Raw genomic sequence first — 21,262 nt, forward strand, 5'->3', positions numbered from 1 at the left:
TCCCTGCCGTCGATGGTTGTCACTTGCAAGGGAAAATCCAGAGGCAGCAGGTGGAATTGGTGTTCTAGAGCGAAGCTCTTGCTGAAGAAATTGCAGGAACTGCCTGAATCCAGCAGCCCCTTCACCTTGACTGGGTGCCCATTTGGGAGTTCTAGCACCACTTCCATGGCTATAGCTGCCCTGGGAGGGTCTGGTTGGGGCACTTCTATTGGTTGTTGGCTTGGCTGCTGCCCCCACTGATTGGCAGCCAAGCTTGGCCATTTCCCTGGGCCTGATCCGTTTCCCCCTTCCCCTCACAGCCAGCAGCTCCCACCATCCCTTGCCAGGCCTTTCTTTGAGGGCAGACCCTGGCAAAATGTCCTGGCCGTTGGCAGAGGACAAAAACCACACTTCTTGTGGGTTTTCCAATCCTTTCCCTCCCTCTTGCGCCTTTCAGTGGAGTTTGAAACCTCTCGCGCGCCATCTATTTCCATTGGCTCAGCTGGCTGGGAAGGCTGCCTCGGTATTTCAGGAATGCGGTAGTCATGGCAACGTTCCCCTCTCCCTTCGCTCTTCTCCTGAGCCCGCGCTTCCTGTCTTGCGCCAATCGCAAGCACAGCCTTGGTCAGCTGGTTCATCGACTGCGGGTGGGGCGCGTGGGAAAGCTCATCCTTGACCGTTGGGGACAACCCCTCCTCAAACAACATCTGAATGGGTTCAGCGTCCAGATCCCACCCAAGCCGGTGGATTAACATCGCAAAGCGCGACCAGTAGTCTCTAACAGATTGGCTCCCCTGCTTGCACCCCATCAATTGCCATCGAACCACATTTTGCTCCACTTTGCTGGAATACATTGCATTCATTGCCTGAAAAAAATTCCTGATGTCTTTCAAGGCGGCATTTTGCGTTGCCGTTAGGGGCCTGATCCATTCCCGTGCCCCATCCTCCAGATGCCCCACAATGTAGGCCACCCTCTCCCCATCATCCACGAAGTCATCATGCTGCAGTTCCAAAGCGTACTCTATTTCCATTCGGAATGTGTTGTAGTCCTGGGGCTTCCCCCCAAACTTGTGCACCAGCCCCGGTACCTTCCTTGCGATGGGGGTGGGTCTGACCTTGGTATCCTGAGCCCTCCGTTCATCCAGCCTTGCCGTCAGCAGAGCCACATGCTGTTCTAAATCTCGGTTCCTCTCCACCAGATTCTGCACTCCAGCTGCTCGCTCCGTGGCGCCGGCTTCTCCGGTTTGACTCATTATGCTCCCCTGCCTGTCGCTGCGCACAAGCAACTTCAGGGACTGACGGATTGCTGTAATGGCTTTAGGGGTTGTTTGTGCGTAAGTTACCACCGCTCTGGGCTAGGTTGCCTGGTTAAACCGTTTCTGTCTGGACAGCCATTCTCTCCGTGGCTGTTCAGTCGCTAGCAGAATCCGTCAGTGGGCGTTTCTTGAACCTCTTCCAGCAAAGAAGTTCTTTGACGCCAAGTCACCGCCTACTTTCCCTGCGCGGAAGTCTTCTGCGCAGGGTGGGTGTGGGTAGCGGAGGACCTGTGCTCTCCTCGCTGGTCTCCTGCGAAGAGTCCTGGAGCCTCCTCTCTGCTTCCCCCATCGGCCCCCCTCTATCCCTGGTGTTGCGCTGATTTTCTTCCCCAGCCGGAGACCTGCCTCTCTCCCTGCTTGGCCCCTCTCCAGCATCGCTGTGGAGCCTCGTCTCCTCCTCTAGTTCCGATGGCAGTTCCCTGACAGTATGCTAAGTTCACACTGGGCTATTTGGGGAGGGAGGAGTGTTCTCCTCTGAGGGATCTTATCCTATCCTATCCTATCTTCAAACCTTGCTGTTTTCTCCAGGCTTGCTGAGCCCTCCGTCTTGCACAGATGGTGCTGTTTTGGCCACATAAGGACCATAAGTGCTAAAAGAATGGAGATTGCTGCTTGTTTATGTGATTTAAGGGCATGTCCCTAGGCCAGGGTAGCCAACATCCCAAGAGCTTGTTGGACTCCAACTCCCATCAGCCCCAGTCACCATGGGATGATGGGAGTTTTAGTCCAACAACAGACAGAGAAGAGCCCCTTTGCAGCCCCTGCATTGTAAGGGCTAAGGGAATGAGGGTGAATCCAGAGGTCTGGGTGCCTTTGTTTATTTAAACCAGGAATGGGAGGCTCAGCCAGGAGCCACATGCCACCAACCAGACCTCTCTCTCTCTGACCATTAGCACTCTCTCCAGGTCACAAGCCTCTCTGCCCCTGCTTTGTGCCCTCTTCAAGTGCTTTTGCCTGGCTGGAATGTGAGATCAAAGCCTCTTGCTTTCCTGGATGAAGATGGGGGCAGGGGTAGGTATAGAAACTTGGGGGATATGTGGAGCTGGATTATAGCCTAATGCACAAAGAGTCCCTCCTGTTGCTCCACCCAGTTTTTGTCTCTAACCCCATTCAACACTGGTACATGGCCCTCAGATGGTTATCAAATATGGCCCTTGCAGTAAAAAAAAAAAGGTTATCCGCCCCTGATTTTACTGCCCCCCCCCCAGCCTGCCTTTCAACAACAAGGTCCCCAAGGCAGCTCAGAACAATTTAAAATGAACAACATGGAATGAAATTGCAATCATAAAATATAATTACAAGCAGCTCAAGCAACAGTAGCACGATCCCAAACAGCAGAAGGAGAACAATAGAGATGATTAATAGCAAAATAGCCATGTAGAAAACACACCAAAAGAAACATGCAAGGGGAACCAGCAGGCAGGAGTTGGGGAAATAGTTTCATGTGTGTTGATAGCATTAAGCAAAGCCCTAATAAACAGCGCTTAGTTTTAACTATGGAACTCCCTCCCACAGGAGGCAGTGCTGACCACCAACATGGATGGCTTTTAAAGAGGACTGGATAAATTCACAGAGGAGGATAAAGCTATCAATGAAAACTAGTCAGGATGACTATGTCCTGCTTCTGAATACCAGTTGCTGGAAACATGGGAGGAGAGTGCTTGGATCCTGCTTGCAGGTTTCCCACAGGCATCTGGTTGGTCACTGTGAGAACAGAATGCTGAACTAGATGCCCTTTGGCCAGATCCAACAGATTCTTATGTTCTTACGTTCTTATTTGTTGGCAGCAAAGCACACTCACCATTAATGTGTGGAACTTGCTGCCACAAGACTTGTTGAACCTAGGATAACTCAGCTGGTGCAGCATGGGACTCTTAATCTCAGGGTCATGGGTTTGAGCACCATGCTGGGTAAAAGATTCCTGCATGGCAGGGGGTTGGACTAGATGACACTCATGGGCCTCCCCAACTCTACAGTTCTGTGATTCTATGATGGACGAAAGGCTAGATAGGGATCTCCAACCTTTTCAGTAACATGCATTTGGGGACCCATTTCTTCATCATTGACCATATATTTGCATGGTGGAAGTATTGGTGGAAGTCCTGACCCGCCAGCTGAAGACCTAGGTGGCATTGAAGGGGGAGTATTTATTTAGCTAGTTGTTTTCTTACATTTATATCCTGCTTATATTTGGCTGCCGCCTGCCCTTTTCCAGGTACCAAAATACTGATTCCAGACATTCCAAGCATAAGTCTGACCCTTCCTCCCTGGAAAACCACAACTGTGTCCACCCCAATCCCAGAGCCCTTCAGGATAGAGGAGCAGAATGAAGGGAGCACCACCTCCAGAGCATGAGACCAGGCCTGATCCCTCACCCTGAGCACTTTGGAGGGGGTGGGGAATAAAACTTAAATACAGGGCACAAAAATGATGCCTTTTGTCATCTCCTTGTTAGTGGCATGGTCTGTGGGGCAGCATCTGGAGAATACAAACAATTTCTTCTGTGTCTTTCTAATTCTTTGGAGGGGCTGCAATGCCATGTTTCTAAGAGAGGTGGCAACTGGCCTTTGCATTGCTATGCTCCCTAACCCTAATCATGCTAATACACAGCAAACAAAGGTCTTAGGATTTCAAAGTAGTAATTGATTGTGTCAGTCACCCATACCGCTGATGCTGCTTCTCTGGATGGAATGGAAATGGAATGGAATGGAAATCTGGATGTAGATTTCAAATAAGGAGTGGGGATGTTACTCAGCTTTCCATTTCCTCCTCTACCCCCTCCTTTTTGGAACATAAACTGTTGTGTATTGAGTCAAAGGATTTTATATCTGTATTATTATTGTCTGTATTTGCATTAGGGTAAAGTAACTGCCTTTTGGTTCCAGAGGGTACAGCTACTATTGGTTCATTTAAGCTGCTGTATTTGGATCCTCTGTCTTATTGGTTTCCTCCAAAAGGCAGGACTGTGATTGCCTGATATTGTTCCCTCCAAAATGTATCCTTTCTAGCTAGTTCCCTGTCCCTATAAATGTAGCTCTCCCCTCCTCAGTTCTCAGTCTTGTTTGCTTTAATAAAGAAGTGTTACTACAGAACTGTCTCCAGCGTATTATGTCAAGAGAGCTGAAATCACAAACCCCATGTCACAACAACTGGCGACGAAGGTGGGATCCGGAATGCTGAGGAGCGGTTAAACGCAGCCCTGCCTCAGAGTCCGGATTGTAGCTAAGAACAAGACTCACTGGCCGGCTGAGAAGACGACCCTGCCCACAGGAGAATGGAGAGTCCAAGGGTATTGGAGCCCTTCCAGCCATCAGAGCCTCACACGTGGGAAGACTACGTCGAACGCTTCGAGTTCTTTGCAGTGGCTCAAGGGATCACCAATGCCAGCAAAAGAAGGGCCACATTCCTGAGCTACTGTGGGCCTGAGACCTTCAAGCTGGCCAAGGCATTGCTTGCTCCAGCGAAGCTAAGTGAGACACCTCTCAAAGATATTCTTGCCTGCCTGACAAGCCATTTGGCGCCTACTGAGACCAAGATGGCCCGGCGGTTGGAGTTTCATAAGAGGCAGCAGCGTGCTGGGGAGTCTGTATCTGCATTCCTAGCTGAACTGCGGAAGCTCGCTCAGCACTGCGACTTCAGAGATCTGGAAGAGACTCTCCTGGATCGGTTTATCGGTGGTCTGAGCAGCAAGAAAGCCAGAAGACGCATCGTGGCTAAAGAAGAGGTTACCCTTGCTTCAGCCTTGAAGGAGGCCACCGCCACAGAGAATTATGAAAGAGAGGAGCTTGAGGCCAGTCGCAAGGCCCCTAAGCCACAGATAGAAGTTGCGCATGCCATGGACGAGCTAGAGGCTACTCCGAGCCAAAGCCCAGTCCGTGGGGTCGAGTCAGTGCGTCAGGCCTGCACAGTGCACAAAGATCACCGAGGCAGGTGCCCTGGTTGTGGCGGCAACCATGAGCGGAAGAGTTGTCGTTTCCGGGATGCTATGTGCCGGACGTGCGGGAAGACAGGTCACATCGCCAGGGTCTGTAGATCGGCGGCGTTGGGAGCGACAGGAGCAACTAGACTGGAGCATCGCAGACCGTCCACGGCAAACCATGTTCTAAAGGACTGCCACTACGTAACGGAGATCAACGGGAGGGTCGTGCAGTTTCCAGCGCAAGGCAAGGCACACGTCAAGGTGAAGATTGAGGGTCAGCTGTGCGACATGGAGGTGGACTCTGGATCTGGATTCACTATCGTGTCGGACCAGACCGCGAGGACATTCTTTCCCAGGGGTAAGTTGCCCCCTCTGGAGCCCTTCCCGGCAACCTTGCAGTCATACTCAGCGGACCGCATCCATGTCATGGGAATGTGTGCCGTGAGAGTACAGTTCCGGGGCAAACAGGCGGTACTCAAACTGGTGATTGCGAAGGGCAGTCACCCCAGTCTCCTGGGCACTGACTGGTTCCCCGCCCTGGGACTGAGTATATCAGGGCTTAATTCAATCCAAACCTGCCCTGAGATGAGCGAGGCATTATGCAAAGAATTTGCTGGTCTCTTTAATGGAAAACTGGGTTGTTATAAAGGGCCCCCAGTTGACTTCGAATTGGACCCTGGGGTGGCCCCAATCCGACTCAAACCAAGGCGAGTGCCATTTGCACTGCAACCCAAGATCGAAGCAGAGCTGGATAAATTGGTCAAGCAGGGAGTTCTCTCACCCGTGGACTCTGCTAAGTGGGAGACTCCAATTGTCACGCCCCTTAAAGCAAATGGGGAAGTCAGGATCTGTGCAGATTACAAATGTACTATCAATAAGGCACTCAGGGGAAACTCATACCCCATTCCAGTCGTATCACATCTGTTGGCTAAACTGGCTGGGGGCAAGGTGTTCGCCAAAATTGACCTGGCACAAGCTTACCAACAGCTGCCAGTAACCCCACAATCAGCGGAAGCGCAGACTATTGTCACACATAAAGGGGCGTTCAGAGTTAACAATTTGGAGTTTGTGTGGCCCCAGGGATTTTTCAAGGGCTCATGGAACGCCTGTTAAGAGGTCTGCCGGGGGTCTTGCCATTTTTTGATGACGTTTTGATTGCTGGAAAAGACCCACAGGAACTGGTTGCGCGTGTCCGTGCAGTGTTGCTCAAGTTCAAGGAGGTGGGGTTGCAACTGAAAAAGGAAAAATGCAGTTTTGGGGTGCCAACTGTGGATTTCTTGGGGTTTAAAATTGATGCATCAGGCATCCACCCTACAGATGCTAAGATTAAGGCCATCATTGAGGCACCGCGACCACAGAACAAGACGCAGTTGCAGTCATTCCTGGGACTTATTAACTTTTATCATTCGTTCTTACCCCAGAAAGCTTCGGTAGCTGAACCATTACATCGACTGTTGCAGAAAAAGAATGTGTGGCGATGGGGGCAGGGGCAGCAGAAGGCTTTTGACTCCTTGCAAGGAATGCTGAGTAGCAGGAGCGTCCTTGCTCATTATGATGAGTCGAAGCCGCTGGTCCTGGCATGTGATGCCTCTCAATACGGCCTGGGGGCGGTGCTGAGTCATAGGTAACCGGATGGGTTGGAAAAGCCCATCTCTTTCTATTCCCGTACGTTGTCGCCCACGGAGCGCAACTATGCTCAAATTGACAAAGAGGCGCTTGCAATTGTGGCAGGAATCAAAAAGTTCCATGATTATGTGTATGGTCGCCATTTCTCTATTGAAACGGACCACAAACCACTGTTAGGGTTGTTCAACCCGAACAAACAAACGCCACAAATTCTCTCCCCCAGAATGTTGCGTTGGTCTATATTCCTGAACGGGTTCCAGTACACCCTGACCCATGTGCCGGGGAAACGGTTGTGCCACGCTGATGCGCTGAGTCGATTGCCTCTTCCTGGCGGGAGCAATGTGGATCCTGCCCCAGCAGAGCACATAATGATGCTGGAAACACTTCCGGGGGCTCCTGTAACGGCTACTGATATAGCTGAGAAAACGAGGAAAGATGCTGTTCTCTCCCGTGTGCTCACTTGGGTGGGGAGGGGGTGGCCAGGTGGTCCGCATGAAGACAAATTCAGGCCTTATGCGACAAGGCAGCACGAGTTGTCCATGCATAAGGGTTGTCTCCTGTGGGGAGATAGGGTGATCATCCCAGCACCACTGAGAAACAGGGTTCTTGAGACGCTTCACATGGGACACCCGGGAATGGTCAGGATGAAGTCGCTAGCCCGATGTTATGTGTGGTGGCCTGGAATGGACCAGAACATAGAACAATGGGTACGAACATGCAAGGCATGCCAAGAGGTGCGGCCAGAAGTGGCCAGAGCACCAGTTCACTGGTGGGAGCAGTCCAGATCTCCCTGGAGCCGGCTGCACTTAGATTTTGCTGGGCCATTCCAGGGGAAGGTCATTTTGGTTATCGTCGATGCATATTCCAAATGGTTAGAAGTGGCGATGGTCCCTAGCATGGCATCGGCTGCCGTAATCAAGGTGTTGAGGCAGATGTTTGCGACCCACGGGTTACCTGAGACCATTGTATCAGATAATGGGGCAGCTTTTGTATCCCAAGAATTCAGGGCATTCTTGGCTGATAACTTCATAAGAGGGGTCACATCCGCGTCCTTTCACCCATCCTCCAATGGGCAGGCTGAGCGCATGGTAAGAACAGCCAAAGAATCCATTGCGCGCTTAATGGAGGGTAACTGGTCAGCTCGCATCGCGCGAATGTTATTTTTGCAGCATGCGACGCCGTGTACTGCGACGGGCAAGTCGCCAGCTGAGCTGCTCTTGGGTAGAAGACTGGTAACGGTGCTGGATTATGTCCACCCCGATAAAATGCCAAACCGTAATTCAAGAGCAACCCCCCAGGCTGAGGCTGACACAACAAGGTATCTCGCCCCTGAAGATCTGGTCTGGGTGAGGAACTATTCACGAGGTTCGCGGTGGGTGGCTGGTGTGGTCACCCGGACTAGTGGACCAGTGTCCTACTATGTGACCTTGGAAAATGGGCAAGTTTGGAAGAGACATATAGATCAGCTGAGGCGCCGGGCGCTCAGCAGGGAGGGGTCAGATAATTCATCCCTGGCTAACGACGCAGAGCTGCAAGACCAGAGTGAAAATGGCCCAGAGGTGCAGTCACCAGGGGCTTCAGCAAATGAACCAGGGTCTGCTAGTCCTCAGGAGGACGAGGTACAGGTAGGGGACCCTGCGATGTCTGGGACTCCATCTGTTCCTGACGAAACCCCTATAGCACCCCCCCTACCACAGGTAACACCCAATCCAGAACTGGCAACACCTGTTGTCAGGAGATCAAGTAGAAGTTGTAGGACCCCACAGTACCTGAGAGATTACTTCTGCGGTGCTCACTAGGGGGGGAGGGGTGTTGTGTATTGAGTCAAAGGATTTTATATCTGTATTATTATTGTCTGTATTTGCATTAGGGTAAAGTAACTGCCTTTTGGTTCCAGAGGGTACAGCTACTATTGGTTCATTTAAGCTGCTGTATTTGGATCCTCTGTCTTATTGGTTTCCTCCAAAAGGCAGGACTGTGATTGCCTGATATTGTTCCCTCCAAAATGTATCCTTTCTAGCTAGTTCCCTGTCCCTATAAATGTAGCTCTCCCCTCCTCAGTTCTCAGTCTTGTTTGCTTTAATAAAGAAGTGTTACTACAGAACTGTCTCCAGCGTATTATGTCAAGAGAGCTGAAATCACAAAAATGATGCCTTTTGTCATCTCCTTGTTAGTGGCATGGTCTGTGGGGCAGCATCTGGAGAATACAAACAATTTCTTCTGTGTCTTTCTAATTCTTTGGAGGGGCTGCAATGCCACGTTTCTAAGAGAGGTGGCAACTGGCCTTTGCATTGCTATGCTCCCTAACCCTAATCATGCTAATACACAGCAAACAAAGGTCTTAGGATTTCAGTTACCAATCAAAGTAGTAATTGATTGTGTCAGTCACCCATACCGCTGATGCTGCTTCTCTGGATGGAATGGAAATCTGGATGTAGATTTCAAATAAGGAGTGGGGATGTTACTCAGCTTTCCATTTCCTCCTCTACCCCCTCCTTTTTGGAACATAAACAATGCCTCATGTTGCAATTCGCTCCCAGGTTGCCCAGGCGATGCTGATGCAAGTGTGGAACCAGACTTGTTTATTTCCATATTACCATGGTTCTGGCAGAATACTCTCCCTCTCTCCCTCCCTCCCTCCCTCTCTCTCTCTCTCTCTCTCTCTCTGTCCCCCCTCCCTCCCTCCCTCTCTCTCTCTCTGTCCCCCCCCCTCCCTCCCTCCCTCCCTCCCTCCCTCTCTTTGTGTGCTGCTAATACAAGTCCTCCTTCCTTGCAAGTTACCAGCCCCGGGGGGGGGGGGGGAGAGAGAGAGAGCCACAACCCCAAAATACCATGGGCATAGCTAAGGGGGGGGCGGGGAAAGAGGGCAGCTGCTCCCTGTCAAATAAAACAATAGAAATACTTAACTGACCAATCATGTCAGTTCTGCCCCGCTAACAAAAGTCCTCCCTATGCCCATGCTAAGACCATGTTCCCCATTCCTTTGCCTTCATATGATATAGTATTCATTGATTTTTTTGTTCCATTTTTTTGTTTTATTTGTATTCTAACCTCCCCGCACTCCCAGGAGCTCAGAGAAGGGTGTTTGCACAGGCTGCCTGGGCAACAATGACCACATCCCAGTTAAAATGAAACAAAAAGTCCAGAAAGCATAAAAAAATGAACCCCAAAGCAAAAGAGGATGTGTCTCAATATGAACAGAGGGATGGAGGGGAAATTCAGTTCCCTTAACATGAAACTGACCCAATTCACCCTTCCTTAAACAAGAGGTACACTGAAACGCAGCTTTCTTTTGAAATTTGCACTTCTTGGAATTTTGCCACATGGTTCTCCGACAAAAAACAATGTGGACATACGTTAGGGAAAAGTGTGCATCAAAAATACATATATTTGTGGCAATAACAAACAGAAATGTGTTATTTTGGGGGAAATTGCTTGGAAAGAAATTAGGGGAAATGAGAACTAAAATTGTGTGTGTGTGTGTGTGTGTGTTTATTGGCTTATATAAACAAGAATAACATTATACAAGTTTTCTCATGTCATTTGTATGTATACAAAAATAGCATAATAATTGTGGAAAAATATCTACAACATATGTTTCATTATTAGTGATCAATGTATAAGTTCTTGAGAGCCAGTGTGGTGTAGTGGTTAAGAGCGGTAGTCTCGTAATCTGGGGAACCGGGTTCGCATCTCCGCTCCTCCACATGCAGCTGCTGGGTGACCTTGGGCCAGTCACACTTCTCTGAAGTCTCTCAGCCCCACTCACCTCACAGAGTGTTTGTTGTGGGGGAGGAAGGGAAAGGAGAATGTTAGCCGCTTTGAGACTCCTTAAAGGGAGTGAAAGGCGGGATATCAAATCCAAACTCTTCTTATGAATTGGTTTAAACAATTAGGAGGAAGAAGAAGAAGAAGAAGAAGGAGGAAGAGGGAGAGGGGGGAGTGGCAAGCGGGGTGGGGTCGGGTGGCTTCTCTTATTCTACTTACCATATTTTTCGCTCTATAAGACACACTTTTCCCTTCCTAAAAAGTAAGGGGAAATGTGTGTGCGTCTTATGGAGCGAATGCAGGTGGGAGGCTCTGCTCAGTGCTCCCTTTAAAGAGTTGTGTGGAGCTTGTGTGCGGCTCTTGGGGGCTTTTCCCCGGGGAAAGAGCGCTTCACAGGCTCTTTAAAGGGAGCACGGGTCTTGGGGGAGCCTTAGCCATGCGCAGGTTCTCCCAGGCAACAGGAGCCTTCATCCCGCTGCCGGGGGCTGCGTGTGGCTATCCCAGAAGCCAGGACAGCAAGCGGGATCACTGCGATATCGCTTGCTGTCCTGGCTTCTGGGATTCAAAATATTTTTTTTCTTGTTTCCTCCTCCAAAAACTAGGTGCGTTTTATGGTCTGATGCATCTTATAGAGTGAAAAATACGGTAGTGTGTGTGAGGGGTTGTGTCAGCATTACTTGTATGAGTTCTCTTACTATTCACTTGTTGTATGGGGAATTATACTTAAAATTATATAGAACACAATAACTATACAGTGGTACCTCGGGTTACAGACGCTTCAGGTTACATATGCTTCAGGTTACAGACTCTGCTAATTCGGAAGTAGTACCTCGGGTTAAGAACTTTGCTTCAGGATGAGAACAGAAATTGCACGGCGGAAGTTGGAGGCCCCTTTAGCTAAAGTGGTATCTCAGGTTAAGAACAGTTTCTGGTTAAGAATGGACCTCCGGAAGTTCTTAACCCGAGGTACCACTGTATATGAAAATGAAAAATGGATATGTAGGTCAACATTTAATTACCCTAGAATCATTTTATCCAATTCATCCGAGCAGAAGCAACAACCACTGGACATGCACCCCAGATGATCTTAGGATTCAACATGCTAATTTCCAGCAATGTTCTCACACTTGCAATTGCCAGTAGTGTGGCACCTCTGTTTTTGGTTCAATATAACAATTTAAACATTGTATATTTGTCTATTAAGGGTTTCCCCTCAAAGCTAAGTACAACAAAATAAAATACAGATACAGAAGTATGCAAAGGAACACAAATGAAACACAAAGATTTCCTTTGCTGGGGGCAGCATGGAAGAAAATTAAAAGTTGATGTCCTCAGAAGGCATGTAAAAGGTGAGTTTAGGTAAGTGCATCAGTTAGACAAGCCATATGTTCTGAAAAACCATGGGTACAATTTAAAAAACCCACTTTTTTTCTTACAACAGCCTTCCAAGGTAGGCCAGTATCACTTTCCTAGCATAGCAGTGAGGTGACTGAGACTGAGAGGGAAGGTTCTTGCATCAAGTCACAAAATACATAAGAAGCTGTCTCGATACTCGCTCAGAATATCTGAATGGAATTAAATCTATCTATTCCGAAGAATATGCTAGATTAATAATTAACAATACTTTAACGGAAAGAATTGAGATAACGAAGGGGACAAGGCAGGGCTGCCTGCTATCGCCATTATTATTCATAACGACACTAGATGTTCTGCTGAAAAAAATAACTGAAACCGAAAGAGTAAAAGGTATAGAAATTGGTTTAAAAGAATACAAATATAAAGCTTTTGCAGATGATGTAGTGTTGACGCTGGAACAACTAATAAATAGTTCAATTGAGGCAATAGAAAAAATAGAAGAATATGGTCATCTTGCTGGATTTAAACTTAATAAAAGCAAAATGAAACTACTAACAAAAAACATGGATAGTAAAGAAATAGAAGAGTTACAAATGAAAACAGGACTAACAATTGCAAAAAAAGTAAAATACTTGGGGGGTATGGCAAACGACAAAAAAACATCAACTTATATAAAGATAATTATGAAAAGGTGTGGACAGAGATGAAACAAGACCTGGAAATTTGGACCAGAATGAAATTATCGTTGATGGGCAGAATTGCTGCTATTAAAATGAACGTGCTCCCGAAACTGTTATTCTTATTCCAGACCATTCCTATTATATGTGGAACGAAACAATTTGACATCTGGCGAAAATGTATTTCTAAATATATCTGGCTGGGAAAGAAACCTAGGATCAAATATAAAATCCTGACTGATGCAAAAGAAAGAGGTGGATTCTCCCAGCCAGATCTAAAAATTTATTATGAAGCATCTTGTTTTTGTTGGTTGCGTGATTGGATAGCATTAGACAATGAGGAGGTACTAGATTTAGAGGGATTTGATAATAGATACGGGTGGCACGCCTACCTGTGGTACGGAACGACAAAAGTTCACAGAGGGTTTCTGCACCACATCATTAGAAAATCCTTGTATGAGGTATGGACTAGACATAAAAATCTATTAGAACGTAAAACTCCGTGTTGGGTCACACCATTAGAGGCATTTGCAGTAAAAAAGAAAAACATGGGAAAGGACCAATAGAGAACTATTGGTGGAAGTGGATGGTAAATTAAAGTTGAAATCATTCAAATAATTGAGAGGGAAATTAACCGATTGGTTACAATACCACCAATTACAAGATATCTTTAAGAAAGACAATAAAAGCAATGGTTTTAGTAACATCCAATCAAAGATTAAGACAGAACTGCTGGGTAGTAATAAGAAAATTATATCAAAAAATGTATAAGGTACTACTAGAGTGCAAAACAAAGGATGAGGCGGTAAAGAGTGTGATGATAAGATAGGCACAGGATCTGGGGCATAATATTGATTTTGAGAGGTGGGACGTAATGTGGAATAAAACAATCAAATTTATGGCATGTGTGGCACTTAAAGAAAATTTAATGAAAATGATGTACCGTTGGTACATCACACCAAGTAAATTAGCCAAAATGTATAGAAGCCAAGATAAATTATGTTGGAAATGTAGGGAAGAAGAAGGGAATTTCCTACATATGTGGTGGACTTGTACCAAAGTTAAAATCTTCTGGGATACTATTTATAATGAATTTAAAAAGGTCAATACCTTTTTTAATTCATTATAAATAGTAAAAAGCCAGAAGTATTTTTATTAGGATTAATTGACGAGGAAATCCACCAAAAAGATGTTAACCTATTCATGTACTCCACAACGGCGGCAAGAATCCTCCTGGCCCAAAGATGGAAACAGCAAGAGCTCCCCACTCTAGACGACTGGCAGATAAAGATGGTAGAGTACGTGGAACTGGCAAAGTTGACAGAGAAAATTAGGAACTGACCCGCTGAAAGATTTCAAAGGGACTGGAGCAAATTTATAAATTATTTGAAAGAAAGTTGTAAACACCTAAAAACGTTTGTAACATTAACGTGAAATGTTTTGTAATGTGGAAAGAAGGAGCTAATTTACAAATGAAAGGGTGATTGTTAAATGATTATATATGGTAAAGAAGTGATTATAGAAATGTGACAAATATGTTAAAATAATAGGAAAGTCAGAAAGAGTGATGGAAGGAAGTCGATACTCGCTTGGAGTAGTAATGTAATCTTGGGATATGTATTATAAAATGAAATGAAATATGGAAAACTCAATAAAAATCATGATTTTAAAAACAACAACAGAATATCTGTCCGCATAGGCCTGATGGGGTCTCAGGGAGTGACAATTCTTCCCTAGCTCTTATTTAATCAGAGATGCCAGGGAAGGGACCTGGGACCTTCTTCATGCCACTGAGCTACAATGTTTTCCCCTCAAATACATAAATATGTGGTGAAGAGATTTGTCATTTGAAGAGAGAATTTTCCATGTTTGTGTACTGATAATCTGATCAAGTGACCAGAGCCTGATTTCATGATGGCTCAAGATAGACTCAGCAGACCATTGCGGGTTGGGGTGTAGCATGAGGACACAGCCCAGGAAAGCCTGTTACTGTGGTTTCAGCTGACAATGACAGTCAAGGCCAAAGAAACAGATGCTCAGACTGATACAAAGTAATGTGACCATGGCATGTGTTGCCTCACCACTTGTACCATGTATCTCAGAAACAAAGGAAGCCGACACCATTCTATGTGGCCAAAGAATGGAAATGGAGATAAGCACAGCTGTGGTCACCTTGTCAAATATCAACGCAGCAGTCTGTTTGTCTTATGCCCGCTCTAGCTGTCAGCTGAAATGTCCTGTGCTGCTATTATGTCATCCTGGCCACCCCGAAAGGTAGCCTGAGCTTGTCTTTTGTCATCATGAAATTTCTCCCCACAGGGCAGAGCCTACTGTTAAGTAGAGGGAGGTGACCACCCAATGAGGCAGAATGTTGGAGGATTCAGGACACCTAAAAGGAGGTACTTTTTCATGCAGCACATACTTAAACTGTGGAACTCCCTCCCACAAGAGGTAATGATGGCCACCAGCATGGATGGCTTTAAAAGAGGATTAGACAAATTCATGAAGGATGGCTACTAGCCAGGATGGCTCTGCTCTGCCTCCACAGTCCTTCTCAATTCCCTGTGCTGGAGACACGGGAGGGGAGGGGCCTCTTGTGCTTGAATCCTGCTTGTGGGTTTCCCACAGGCATCTGGTTGGCCACTGTGAGAATGGAATGCTGGACTAGATGGACCTGATCTTACATTTTTATGGCTGTTCCAGGTGGCAAATGCTGTGAGTCAGGCAGAGGCGTGGCTAGCTGCTCCAGCACCCAGAGTGGTGCACATCTGTGCACCCAGGGGTGGGGGGAGCCGCCCACGGAAGCAGCACGGTGAGCGTCCCATGGGGCAGGGCAGTGAGCACAGGGGCGCCACCACCCACGGTGAGCGTCCCAGGGGGGTGACACGGCAATGTCACCCCTCCTCAGGTATGACACCCGGGGCAGAGAGCCCGTGGAGTTAGGCAGTGGCGACTGGATGTTGGAGAATGGAGGCTTGCATCCCAGATGGCCTAAGCTAGCCTGCTGACCTCAAACGTAGTAGAGGGCAGTGGAAGGAAGATTCAGCTACCTGTCTGTTCAGCTGCCTCTGTACATGGACTAGGGGTGAGGTGGGCCTTTATCAAATCCTTTAGGTCAGGCAGCAGTATATCTTGGACCAGTTCCGCTGGAAGGGCAATACCCAAGAAATTAATAAATGGTAAGATTTTGAATATTGGGCATTTAAAGAAGATTGAAGGCCAGTGGAAAAATGCAGGCTAAGCTTTCTTTCCAAGCCAAGACCTCACCTGGGATAAAGGTGTTAACATGACCAGACTCTCCACGTGTCCCTATTTTTCAGGGACAGTCCCAGAATTACAGAAGCCATCCCAGTTTTTGATTTGATCCTGGAATGTCCCATTTTTCCTTAGGACGTGACATTTTTCACTGGAGAAATGATGAAGGGTATGGAGTTAGGCGACCCCTGAGCCAAGGAGATAAGTAACTAGACAACCTTTAAAAGACATCTGAAGGCATCCCTGTGTAAGGATTTTTAAAAAATGTTTAATGTTTATGTTTTTAAATGAGACAACCCAGTCAGATGAGTGAGGTATAAATAACATATTATATTATATTGCATTGCATTGCATTATAATTATATTATTATATTATATTATATTATATTATATTATATTATATTATATTATATTATTATTATATTTTATATTTATTGTTATTACAGAAAAGAACATCCCTGTTTTCATCAGAGAAATGTTGGAGGGTATGCATGATGAATGGTGTTGATGGCCCATCTAAGAGGATGAATATTGGGCCTGGACAGACAGAGGTTGCCATTTGTAAAAGGAAAATTCCTGGACTCACTTGGATTGCCAAACAAAGACAAGAAAACAGGAGCAAAACAGCAGCCAGTAGGGTTTCATCTTTATTCAAAAGTGTTGCTATAGGACTCCCACCCAACTGCATGGGAGAAGCAGGAAGAAGTCCTAAACAAAGGAAGGTTTTTACTTTTATCAGTTTCCAAAAGTTACTAGTAACACCCCTAAAACTACATCACACTTACATCCTAAGTACATCACACTTTGGGAGGATCTGGGTGCAGTAACCTGAGCATCAGGGCTTGCCCCCACCCTTCCCTTGACCTGCACCATGCACCCATCAAGTGATACGTTTCCCCGTTTCCCAGCCAAGTTAATCACACCCTTTTGCCTTGATCTGGGTTTGCTATTATTTCTGGAATGGCTACCTGTCTGGCACCCAGGTGTCAGCATGCCAGAGGGGCTGCTGAGTACATGGGTTCATGTTTTAGGGATTATGACTCCCAAGCTCTCCCCTTTGTAGCCATTTCCTTCCTGAATAGAGCAACGTTGGAATGGCGTAAATCTGACACTAGAGTGATGTTATATGAATTTCTGAAGTTTTCCCATTGAGGACAAATATTTATCAGTGAATTGTTACAGGCCGTTCGAATAGAGCTAGGGAAAAATTGTGTGATGAAGCATTTTGTGGGGACATTTGTATGTTGTGTGCTGGAGGGAGTAACTCCCTCCCCAAACTTTATAAAAAGCTGGGTAACACCACGGTGATGGGAAGGTGTTTGAGGTGACAGGAAATATTGTGCTAATAATGCTAAAAACAAATATTGTGCAGAATTTCAGCAAAATGCTACAAAACAAGCTCTCTTTCAAAGGCACTTCTTGCAATGCCTGCTGGTGACCACTGCAAGAATAAAAGTACACACAGACACACCCAAAAAATCCCTTTTATGGCAATCTAAGTGTGTGGCTCATGTAACTGGATAGCTCTCAAAATAGTTTGCATTTGTAGCAGCTCTGAAAACTGTGTGGCCCAGAGACACTTCTACAGGCAACAGCCTGGCATAGCAGCCAAGCCACACCTCTCCAAATTCAGTTGCCGCTTCACAAGACTTTTCAGGAGTAAAGGGGTGGGAGGAGGAGGAGGAGGAGGCCATGCCAGATAAATTGAGGGAGAGCCTTGAGAACTGGACTGTGGCACAATTTATGGGGCAGGGGCAGGGGAACCAAGCCAGGTGGCTGCCCAACATGTTTCACATAGTTTGGTTCTTTTTCAGGGTCTGTTTATTCCCCCTTTTTAAACCCAGAAACGAAGGAAGTAGGCTTATTGAGTCAGGCCTGTTGGTCCATTCTAGCTCAGGTTTACTGACAGGGTTTCTCCCAAATCCTACCTGAGCATTCAGCAGTATTATTTTTCACATCTCACATCTGCCTTAAATGTACTAGGAAGCCCTTGCAAAGCTTCTCTCTCTCTCTCCCTCTCTCTCTCCCCTCCCCCAAATGCGGGGATAAAAATATTGCTCTACTTTATAGGGCTGCTGTGGTCTTAACATAATTCAGCACAGCGCTTTGGACACCTAAAAACAACATTTAGATGCTTAATAATAAACAAATGCATAAATTGAAACAATCAATACCATTCTGTTGTTTTTAGTAGTGGTAGTAACAGTAGTATTGGCACATCTCTGTTCTAATGACTTAGGTTATAAATGACTCAGCTTATAAATAACTGCAAAGCGTTATTTTTTACACATGCAAACACCCTGGAATTGCTGAAAGAATCAGCTACTAGTCCCGTTCCACGGGTTGGGAGGTTGTAGCATGCAATGAACAGAGACTCGGTCTGGGGGATATGCAAAGTATTGATCCTGGGGAGCTTTTTTCAGCAATGGCACATGTGGCAGTGGAATGACCGATCCACTGGTGTGACTTGCCCCAACTTTATTATAATATTTTAGATGCTTCCTTTTGCCAAGGCTGATGTCTAATTGTGTTTTTTATGTTGTTAGTGAGAATTATTTTGCTAATTATGCTTTAGGTATGTTTTGCCCTTTTTTGTAAACCACCCCCTGGTGTCTATTTTAAGCAAGGAGCAGAGTATGAAACTCTCCACATAAATTAAAAATAAATAAAAACTGAGCAAGTGCGGGGAGCAAGCCAGGGAGGACTGGGACCATGGTAGGTGGATAGAATGCTGAGCAGAAGCTAAAAGGAAACCTTTGTCAACTTAGTGTGCTCTTGGACTACAGTGTGTTCTTGGACTACAGTTCTTATCTGCCCCATTCAGTGTGGCAATGATGGGAGCTGACATCCAACAATATCTGCAGGGTTCCAGCATAGGAAAGTCTGAGCCAGACTAATTCCTCCTCAGGAGCAAAAACCTGCTTGTGAACAGAGGCCTATTTATGGGCAAGGCAAGTGGGGCACATAGGTAGCTGGTAGAGGTGGAAGGCTGCACATGAAAAGCTCATGGTGGGTGGCATGTAGGAATCCCCCTGCCCCTGAAATTTTGCTAGCCAAGAATTGTATTTCTTTTTTGCTTTGTCTTTTACATTTACCGTTGGATATTAGGGGGTGGGGAGCATTGCCACGCATAAACTGATGGAAGACCTGTATGCCCTGCTTTCCTTCTTGAAAACGTAATAAACGAAAATCTGCCCTTATTCCCTTGTAAGGGACACAAGAGCCATTATAGAGTCCTTTGCAGGTTCTCCATCGGTTGGGGAAAATAACAGAGGCCAACCAGAGAATATTGAGAAGCTAGTAAACCTGATCTTTATTGAACTGTTGCAACAGGGTGCTCCCCTCACACGCAGGAGGAGGAGGACCCTGAACCAAGGTGTGCCAGCCCTTATAAAAACATTTTAAATTGCCCGCCCTGGAGTCCAAGACCACCCCTGGAAACATCACATACATCACAGAAGGGGTGTAGCTCAAGACCACCACCCCAGATACATCATACCTACATCACAGAAAGGGCATTCTACAACAGAAATCTGAGTGCGTTGTTTACCTCCTGTCTGGCAGGTTATCTGTTAATGCTTACTTGATTGGATACCCTGGGGAGCTTGGCCAGTCTTTTGTAATGATAAATACTTAGTTCCTGAGCCAACCCTATTCATTAGTTCACAGATAAATACTTAGTTCACAGGCTCACCCTATTCATACACAGACATACCCTTAAGACCGGATTTGTGAATGAAAAGACAATGGGGAGGTTTTTCCATTTTCCTTGACCTTGCAGAGAAATCATTTGGTCAGTTTGGGAGTCAAAATGGTTTCAGGGCTGTTTTCCTGTGCTGCTTCAGACATATGGTTTATATATTTATGTACATGTTTGCTTGGTACATTTATGAACATTTATTATATATATATATATATATATATATATATATATATATATATATATATGACCTTAATTTTTTTATTTCAAAAACCATTGCTGAGAAAAGTTGAGTTTCTTAATTTTAAAAATTTAGATTGACATGTTTGTATTGCAATTAAGACAATCAAGAAAAGGTTGCTTAAAACCATTTCACATGCATATTTTCTCATTTCCCCAATCTCCCCATAGCATCACCCTTACAAATCTGGCAGTTGTTAATTTCGTTTTGGTCAAACAAAGAGGATGTTAACGTTCAGCTGAGTTTTATTTTATTTATTTTACAAAATGTCAAAAGGAAGAAAAGAGATGGACTCTGGAGTCCAAAGTATCTAGAAGGTAGCATGTTGGAAAAAGCAATTGTATGGCAGTAGTTTGTGTAATTATTCAGCATGGAGGATGTTTTTTTAAAAATAAATAAAAAATAAATCCCACCCATTTAGAAAGGGGGTGGTAAGATCGACAAATACCAAGAATCCCCAAGCCCTGCAAAGTGAGGATTGCCAAATATCTTCAATCTCTTGCAGCCAAAATAGGGATGTTTGACTTGGAGGGCTGGTTGCCAACATCCTTTTTAAGGGTGGGGCAAAGTGGGGAGACCTCCAATGAATCACTTTCAGTTCAGCATAAATCCGCCACCGTTGCCTCTTCCCCCGCATCAGTCCAGATGTTGAGTCAGAAAGAAAAACAAAGCTGCAGCTTAGGCAAGGCAAAGAAATCCACTGTCTGGAGAGAGAGAACAAACTTCTTGAGAGCTGCCTTCCCTTCTGGAGGGCTGGCTGCTGCCTTTAAATGAAGACCATACAGGGCTTGATTAAGAGGAGAGCTGGATGCAACAGGTGTTGTTTATTCACTTCCAAGGCCCATATCTGACCCTATACCTATGTAACAGGAACCCCCCCCCAATCATTCAGTTTCTACAAACTTCACACACACTCACACTCACACACTACATACACTACGCTTCTGTTATAAATTCATAGAAAATCAACCATACATCGGATTTGCACTGTTCCACTTTTATTTTACTCCATGAAGGAAGGACTACAAAATGGGGAAGGTTTGATACAGGCCACCATAATCCCTTGAGCATACCAGCACATCCACAGGAGCCCTGCCCAGTTGCTATGCCAACCCTGATGGTCCTAGACAGAAGACCATCAACAACACAACGGACTGCATACACGAGTGGATTCAACACGGACTATAACAAAAGAACAGTGATTGGATTCCCCCTCAGGGGGCAGGAAACTGCGACTACCTTTTGTCTTCTGAAAATGACTCATGGGGAGGGGGAGAAGGGAACCAGCCAGGTGACAGGACACTCAGGTTACCACCACCACCCCTCCCTCAACTCCTCCTTTCTGTGATGTATGCGTGATGTTTCTGGGGGTGGGCTTGACCTACAGGATGGGAATTTCAAAAGTTTTTATAAGGCCTTGCACAC

The 21,262-nt window shown here is 46.0% G+C and overlaps 1 protein-coding gene across 1 annotated transcript in view; it reads right to left on the reverse strand.

The window, feature by feature from the left end:
* Nucleotides 1–9,491, reverse strand: part of CIMAP1C (ciliary microtubule associated protein 1C) — a 25,595-nt gene extending 16,104 nt beyond the window's left edge. Inside the window, exon 1 of the mRNA XM_083586917.1 lies at nucleotides 9,236–9,491. Within this exon, the coding sequence (XP_083443043.1) occupies nucleotides 9,236–9,432 (197 nt within the window). The 5' untranslated portion in view covers nucleotides 9,433–9,491. The remainder of the gene's footprint in view (nucleotides 1–9,235) is intronic.
* Between the last annotated feature and the right edge of the window lie 11,771 nt (nucleotides 9,492–21,262).

Source organism: Podarcis filfolensis (assembly GCF_964270895.1).
Source record: "Podarcis filfolensis genome assembly, chromosome: 14".
Lineage (NCBI taxonomy): Eukaryota > Metazoa > Chordata > Lepidosauria > Squamata > Lacertidae > Podarcis > Podarcis filfolensis.